The sequence below is a fragment of the Pygoscelis adeliae genome, unplaced genomic scaffold (assembly GCF_000699105.1).
Source record: "Pygoscelis adeliae isolate BGI_AS28 unplaced genomic scaffold, ASM69910v1 Scaffold8, whole genome shotgun sequence".
In the NCBI taxonomy this organism is placed as follows: Eukaryota; Metazoa; Chordata; class Aves; order Sphenisciformes; family Spheniscidae; genus Pygoscelis; species Pygoscelis adeliae.
In genome coordinates, this window is record NW_008825260.1 from 1329381 (window position 1) to 1338339 (window position 8959).

At 37.4% G+C, this 8959-nt stretch overlaps 1 protein-coding gene across 1 annotated transcript in view; it reads left to right on the top strand.

The window, feature by feature from the left end:
* Positions 1-8959, top strand: part of KCNH8 (potassium voltage-gated channel, subfamily H (eag-related), member 8) — a 202597-nt gene that overhangs the window by 76655 nt on the left and 116983 nt on the right. The window contains exon 3 of the mRNA XM_009329509.1: positions 3007-3138. Within this exon, the coding sequence (XP_009327784.1) occupies positions 3007-3138 (132 nt within the window). The remainder of the gene's footprint in view (positions 1-3006; positions 3139-8959) is intronic.

The following is an 8959-nucleotide window of genomic DNA, read 5'->3' on the forward strand; positions in this document are numbered from 1 at the left end:
GCACCCCCGGCCTGCTTGGTGGTGGGGTGGGGTGAGAAGCAGAAAAGTCCCTGACTCTGTGTAAGCACTGCTCAGCAATAATGAAAACATCCCTGTATTATCAACACTGTTTTCAGCACAAATCCAAAATATAACCTCATACTAGCTTCTATGAAGAAAATTAACTCTATCCCAGCCAAAATCAGCACAGTTCCTTTCAGAGTGAAGACAGAAAAACAAAAAAAACCCAAACTCACAAGCTCAACTTAGGACTTCTGAAGATGAGTGTATAAGTAATGCCAAGACCAACAGCTCCACCATGCAGGGCACTAACCTGGAGCTCTTCAGGAGAGAAGTAGCCTGTGCATGTATTGGATATGTGTTTTCTTTAGTGGTGCATACCATTTTTTATCCATATTTGCTTTGCTTAGTCAAAATATTTTCAGACATATTTACAGAAGTGGAGGATGAGAATGAGGACAGATAATGAGAGAAAATATGATTGAAGAGAAACAGCAAATGACAATAAATGATGACAGGGTGTGGAACGATTTCAGTGACCGGTGGTCACCTGAAAAGAATTCAAATGCACTTTGATTATACAAAAGAGGAAATGCATTAAAACATGAAACATTAAATGGATTTGTCTCTATTTCTACTGATGAACCATGTTACAATAGCTTCCCTAAACCTGCAAATCTATCATTTCAGATAATATTACCAGGTATGCTTTTTAGCATAACTGAGTTAGGTTTGTTTGAACATGGCTGATGTCCACAACTTCCTTCCAGGAGTAGCCTTAATGACTAATCTGTGTATGTATGTGTGTAGAAAGGACATGAAACAATTGAAAAGAGTTAAGATATGCTTCTATTTCTGGAGGAGATTACAACATCTGTTTAAAAGAACATTGCGGCTATTGGTGGTGTGTAGAAGAAGGAGTTGAGAGTGACTTCTTGTCCAGCTGAAACTACCACTAGAATGTAGCCAGGCAGAATGTAACCTTACAAGAAAGAATTTGGCCCATTTAAGAGTTACAATGATATTCTGTAGAGATCTGTGATTCTATTTTTAAGAAGGAGAGTAAAATTGCTTAAGGCTTCTTCTCTTTGAATGTATCACTTCAGATTGATAGGGTGGTGGCTCTCTACAACACTTCTGACAGTAACAGCGCTGAGCAGTTTTTCCCAGAAGTTTTGATAAAAGAGTCAAATCTGTACAAAAATGAATTAAGGATAGAAAATTAAAATGGAAAAAGGAACAGTAGAAATATCTTGCTTCCGACATCAGTTCTGCCTTCTTTTAAAAGGGCTTCTTTGCTTGCTCTGTCTGCTACCTCAGAATGAGAATAAACCCAATATAAAGCCAGTCTGCTTCTTCCCATGATTTTTCTCTCCTTCTCCAGTCTTCTTTCCTCCTGTTCCCAATTCTCCGTGTCCCTTCTTTAAATATCTTAAGTGGAAGCATTACCTGACGACTGAACTAGTAATATTGTTCTCAAAGCTGCCTCTCTGCCTTTTGGAAAGTTTGACCAGGATGGAGAGGGCCAGATGAATTTCCTCTGAAGCATACTTTTGGACCTTCCATTGTCGTGGCCCTTCAAAAGGAAAGCTGCTGTTTCACCTCCCATGCTTGCCCTCAGCCTTCAACTAACAGTCAGGGAACTTCCAGTTGAAAATGTAAATTAGAAAGCTGAATTGTGATCTTGATGTGTCCAGTTCATTTTCAAGACTGCGGAGACAGAGAATAGGGTGGGAAGTGACTAATCTGCCTGTTCTTCCTAAGGAGCCCTCCAAAGCTCAGCTGATCATTTGGCAGTAGTCAGTTGTGACAGCAGTGGTCCAGGGAACTATTCCTGTTGCCTTTTATGAATGCAAGTAGTCTTGTGCTTGTAAATGAATGCCAAAAATAGCATATTGGGAAGGAACATGATTATGGAAGTGTAAACACATGTCCAAAACCGAAATTTAAAACTAAAAAAGTAATGCTGTAACAGTACTTATATATCTTATAAATAATACTAGTAGGCTGATGGTGGGTGGAGGTAGTTAATGTTGATACCCAAAAACTGAAAAACACAGAAGTCTGGCACTGGGCTGAATTATCCCAGAGTGGATGGGATTGGGATCTTGGGTGTTTGCCGAGATCTCCGTTATACTTCCAATGCATTACCAGCACCTAGGCATTCATTATCTTCTGTTCTGAGTGGTCTGCATTAATGGCAAACTTATGAAAGATGTCGTTGGAATTGAACAACATACCTTGCAAACAGGACATGTGACACAGTCAGTGACAATAACGATTTATTTTAAGCAGTATAATTATGTAGCAAGTGTGCACAGAGAACGGTTGACATGAATTAAAAATTTTGCCAAACTCAGCGTTGTCTAACTTAAGTCTTAGCAAGGTGAACATCATAAATGGTAAGGAAGATAGCTGATATTAATTTTACAGATGATGTGTGGTATAAATCTCACCATCTGTTAGCTGCAAGAAGTTAATTCTATTTCTATTCTAAGTCTGACATCTGATTAGTTTAAGTATCTTTGAATTAGTGGAATGATGCTCTGACTATCATGTCTTCTGTCAAGAGATTTTAATGAGTATCAAGTCAGATGATTAAGGTAGAATGATTCTATAGTAAACATGGAAGCTTCAGAGGTCAAGTTAACAAAGTGAAAGCTATTCCAGTAAAATAAGCAACATCAGTTGAGAGTTCAAAAGAAAGCATGGTTTCAGAGGAGTAAGCAGCTTCATTAAACTCTGTTAATGATCCCTGTAGATAAATTTTGCATTTAAATTAATGCCTTCCTTCTAGAGAAAGCAGTATTACTGAGCTTCAACCAATGATGCAAAGATATTTACATGAGCTGAACATCTGTGATTCCCTGACTACTGACCTCCTAAATAAGATTTTTTTTTAGAATTACGTTAGTTGTAGATTTAGTAGTTCAGTTGGTTTTTTTTTTTTTTCCCTCTCTCTGCAAAGACAGCTGTTTGAATTAAATTCCTTCTTTATCCTTGCAGGGTCTTCTTTCTGGTGCCTACTGGATATTGTTCCTATAAAGAATGAAAAAGGAGATGTAGTACTCTTTCTGGCCTCTTTCAAAGATATAACAGACACAAAAGTGAAGATTGCTGCAGAAGACAAAAAGGAAGGTTCGTGTGAATTGCAACAACATTGATAAGAACCAACATTGATAAGTTTTTTGACAGTCGAACTCTCTCTCTCATGTACGCTTTTCAATATAGACACCTCCTAGCTTTCCAAAGAAGAAATGAATATATGACATGGTGTTGTGGTTTAACCCAGCAGGCAGCTAACCACCACACAGCCGTTTGCTCACTCCCCAACCCCCCAGTGGGATGGGGGAGAGAATCAGGAAAAAAAGGAAAATTTGGGGTTGAGATAAAGACAGTTTAATAGGACAGAAAAGGAAGGGAAAGCAATAATAATAATAATAATAATATACAAAATAAGTGATGTACAATGCAATTGCTCACCACCCATCCACCGATGCCCAGCCAGTCTCCGAGCAGTGGTCACCACCCCCTGGCTGACTCCACCCATTTGATATACTGAGCATGACATCGTATGATATGGAATACCCCTTTGGCCAGTTTGGGTCAGCTGTCCTGGCTGTGCCCCCTCCAGCCTTCTCAGTCGGTAGAGCATGGGGAGCTGAAAAGTCCTTGACTAGTGTAGGCACTGCTCAGCAACAACTAAAACATCGGTGTGTTATCAACATTGTTCTTGTCCTAAATCCAAAACACAGCACTGTACCAGCTACTAGGAAGAAAATTAACTCTATCCCAGCCAAAACCAGGACACATGGAAGGATAAATAATCTGTTGAAGTTCTTATTTGTAATTTTTTTTATTTACATATTGCTCCACATTCTGTAAAAATAGAGTCCAGGGGACAGAGTACTTTGTCCTCAAAATTAAATTTTGTTTTAATGTACCATGATTTAATTTATTTACTTTCTGGATTTTCAGAGGTACATTTTGGAAAAGCTAGACCTTTTTAAGCATTCCTTATGCAAATCTGATTTCAACATAGCTGAGATGAATGAATTCCTTTTTTCATGTTTTTCTATAAGCAGAACATACACCTTTAGAAATTATTTTGCCTATTGAGAAGCGTGACTATTCTTGTGTCATCTAATTTTCATTACATTATATGAAATTATAAGATTTATTACGTGTTTAGGAATATCCAATAGTATAAGAAATACATTCTTACATTTATTTGCTTCTGAAAGGAAACAATGCAAGGATTTTCTCATTAATTTTGAAAAAGCTTGTGTTATGCTAATGACTCACAGCTGCTATAAAATAATTTTAACTGTATAGTGTAGTCAAGTTTTGCTAAATTCTGCTAACACAAAGCAAAGACAGTGTGTAGGGATGGAGGTTACCCAGTCAGCATTGACCTGTGTCGTGTATCAAAAGCAGTAAACTTATTTCAGGTTTACATTTTGTAAAGGTATACTGAACTAAGAATTTACGTTTGCAATTTTTTAATGTCAAAGGACCTGTCTAGAAAAAGTTTACCTGTAAAGGATAAATGAATTCTGTAAAATTTCATTGCTGTTGAATTTTCCAATCTGGTACTACTCTGGGATTTATTCAAATTTTTCACCCTGTGATAGCCATTGGATTTCTGCATATCTCAGAAACAACATAGATATGGCCTTAGGACTCCTTTTCTCCTTATGGGTTTCTGAAGTAAGGCAACAATTACAAACAATTACTATTCAACTTTTTCTGGTTTTAAATTGTAGCTTTTCAATAAAATAGTTATATTTCAGTTACAGAGAAGTGTAATTCAGCATTCTTTTACAATATTTTAGTACTTTAAAACAGAAAATATGCTTCCCTGTGCTACTGAATATTCTTAAATCATCATTTATGCTAACAACGTCTGCCTCTTCTGTACATTTGGACAAATAATTTCACCTTTGTCTTACTTTTCAAGCCCTGAATAATGGAGGCGGGGGGGGGGTTGCATCCTTCACTTTTTGCACCGAACATGTTTGAGAATTTCTGAGCTGGAAGACTGAAGAAAGCTTTTGAAGTAGTATACAAGTACATTTTGCAGCTTTTCCTTACATCCAATTTCAACCAATTTTACTTCACCTCGAAGTAAAATAGTTAAAATACAAAACGTATTTTACCTAGTTTCTTCTTAAGCCTTACAAAACCTTACACTTACGAAAGTTTTAGGAAAGTAGTTTGTTAAAACATCATATGTGGGACCATGTAGAAGAGAGATTGTCAGAACATCTGTGCTCTAAAGGCTAATGATTTACCTTATGAGATGCAAATTTTCAGGATACACTCAGTGCGAAATCACATTTAGTATGCCAGTGATGACTTGAAATAAGTATATCACTGATTATTTTTAAAATGACAGCTATTGTTTAGCTGATAAACATTTTATAGCTGTATGCTTATTTTAGGATGGATTTAAATGATCATCAGCTTTTGATGTGGGTTCATGTCAAATTGTAAATCTAAGCAGATTTTAACTCATGTTTGCTGTTACGCATTTAAAAATTAATACTCCTCCTACTGTGTACTGACAGAGGAACGTTACAGAGCTACATTTCACCAGCAAATGCCCATGCAATTGCTGTAAGCTTATAAATATTGATATTTAGCTGCCTTGTGCAATATACTCTTTAGAGCACAATCCTGAAACTTGGTTGTTCCTTCCTTTTATACTCATTTTAAAACCATGGCAATCATTTTATGCTATGGTGGTACTTGTTTGCATCATGGCAACAGAAAGTAGCATTTAGTGTGGGGCATTGCCAAATACACTGTTTTATATAATAAAGTGAGATAAGAAACAGGATTTAACCATTTATTCAAAATATTTGCAAACAATTCCAGTATTTTAATTTTATGTAAATCTACGTAGCTATATAAAAATAAATTTAATGGAATGTTAGCTCTTTGAGTAACATTCAAATTCTTCCTATCAGAGTGATTCACTAGTCCTCCAGTGGTGAACATCATCTTATCATCAGAAAAGAATTCCCAATACAATCAATGCCACTGATTCAGTGTCTGAAATTTCAGAATGTTTGACTTCTAGAAGTAATTGGTTCTTTTTTACTTAGACCACCACTATCAGGCATGTAGGATGCACTTTGTATTAACAGAAAATTGAGTTTGCATTTTGTTTAAAAGTATTAAAGATCTTTTTTAATGTTCAGTGATTAACATCTATTGCAAAGTGATTGATACACATTGCCAGTTATTATTTTCACAGTTAATATTCCTAAAAAGATAATTTTACTTTTTCAAAGATTACTGAATTTGTCCTTTCAAAAATCAGATAACTTATAAACTTGGAGTTGAAAGCCAGCTTTTGCTATAATTGCCATTATGCGCAGTTTTCTATTGCCTTTTTCGCATATCTCTTGCGGTTAGTTTGTGTATGGGAAGGAGATCTTAGATACAAACATGCTCAGTGTGAAACTCTTCTGCCCATGCAAGGCATGTTTTTGTTTCAGTCTCTCTCTTCTCTGTTCTGCCCAGAACAGACTTTGATAATTTGTATGGAACATTAATAGTCACATTCCAGCTCCTTTTAATTTCTAAACTCCTTAGAAAGCTTATCTAAGAAAATTCCTTCATGTTCCTTTTCTCCTAAGTCTGCCCTGGACCCCTTGGCATTCCACCAACACTCTATGGTAATACACTCCCATTGGTTGAGCCTCCAAAAGTCTTCTCCAGACTCATTCTTCCTACTTTTGGCATCATCTGTTTCTTCTGTAAAATCTTCTTCTCCTTGTACTTCCACAATGACACCTTCCTGGTTTTACGGCCTCTCTTTTCTTGTGGATTGTCTTTTTACTTTTGCAGACCTCGGGAGCTGATATCCTCTTCGATTTTCTGCAGACCTTTTCTTATCTATTTTACCTCATCTGTTCACACAACTTCAGTTGCTCCTTTGTGCCAATGTGCCTTGCAAAAGTCCACTTTTTTGCCTGATTTCCCTTTACCCAGCCCAAATGTCAGATGTCGTCTGTGACCTTTTCTTTTGAATGTCTCATTCGAAATACAAATTTAACAGAAGTTTTTTCTGCTCTTCTTCTGTATAAAAGTTTCCAGTGAAATCAGCCCAATCAGCCAGTGGGAAGAGCAGACTTTGTCTTAAGACTTTCATATGAGAAAAAAGCAAAAGCACATGCCTGAGAAGTTTGGTAGTCTTCAAGAAGTGCTGTGACAGCAACTCTCATATGGCTTCTTTTGTTTGGTTTGGTTTTTTTAAGTTAATTTACCATCCTCCTCCCCCCACCCCCGCACCCCTTTTAATTGCAATGTTCTTAGAGGCCTCAACTTTTCAATATTGGCAATTTGCTTTCAACAATACGTATTTCCCCTACCTGTAAGTTTATTGTAGAAATACACTCTGCTTTCCATCTGCTTAATAATACCTATAATCTTTTACTGTTGTGAAAAGCAACTTAACAGATTTTCTTCCTAAACTTGGGTTCTTTAATCAAATTGATGGTCTTTTTTTAATAAACGTAATGATTCCTTCAGAAACTGTTTCTTAAACAGTTTTATGAGAGATTTATTTTAGCATCCTAACTTACGATGAGCTACATTTTGGTAAACTGTTAAGAGTTCCATTGTCCTTTTGGGGGAAAACTAGTTAAATTGAAAATACCAGACTCCAAATCTGGACTCCAATATGGTATGGCTGTTTGTATGTCAGAATTTTTTCATTTCTGCATATGAACTTTCCATAATACACTTGGACACGTGCTGGAAGTTAGTGAGATTACAAGAATCCAGATAGGGAAATAAGAAATTAAATTAGTCTGTGACTACTTTTAGATCTTTACTCTGTATACAAATATGTAATAATTTGGGTTATATAGCAATAGAGTTCTACTGTTTCAATCACTGCTAAAATTCCCCTGTTGAATCTGACTCATTCCAAAAAGTTTCCTTTAGACTTCATTGTTAATCTATTTGTTGGTTTTTTGTTTGAGAAAACTTTTAGCTCTTTGTTTGAAAACAATTATCTTAGGACAGATTTTCTCAACTTTATCCCAGCATTATTATAAAAATGCATGCAATAGACAGTAACCACAGAATCACATGATAGTTGAGGTAGGAAGGCATCTCTGGAGTTTGTCTACTCCAGTGCCCCCTACTCAAAGCAGGGTGAGCTAGAACAGGTTGCCCAGTACCATGTCCAGATGTGTGCTGAATATCATGAAGGATGGAGACTCCGCAACTTCTCTGGGCAGCCTGTTCTAGTGTTTGACTGCTCACAAATTAAAAAAGCTTCTTCTTATATTTAAGCAGTATTTCATGTATTTAATTTTTGTGCCCATTCTCTCTTGTCCTTTCACTGTGCACCACTGAGAAGATCCTGGTTTTGTCCTCTTTACCTCTCCCCATCACGTACTTATATGCATTGATAAGATCCCCCCCGAGGCTTCTCTGTTCCAGGCTGAACAGTCCCAGCTCTCTCAGCCTCTCCTCCTATGTCAGATGCTTCAAACACCTAATCATCTTTGTGGCCCTTTACTGGATTTTCTCTGGTATGTCCATGTTTCTCTCGTACTGAGGAGCCCAGACCTGGACCCAGAACTGCAGATGTGTCTCACCAGTGTAGTAGAGGGGAAGGATCACCTCCCTCAACCTGCTGGCAGCGTTCTTCCCAATGCAGACCTCAATGCTGTTGGCCTTCTTTGCCGCAAGGGCACATTGCTGGCGCATGTTAAACTTGGTGTCTACCAGGACCTTTGGGTCTTTGCCTGGCAATCTGCTTCCCAGCTGGTTGGCCCCCAGCCTGTCCTAGTGCATGTGTTTATTCCTCCCAGGTGCAGGACTTTGCACCTTCTTTTGTTGAACTCAATGAGGTTCACGTTGGCTCATTTCTCCAGCCTGTCAAGGTCCCTCTGAACCTTCTTACAGCACAAACATCTGATGTAACAACTGCTCG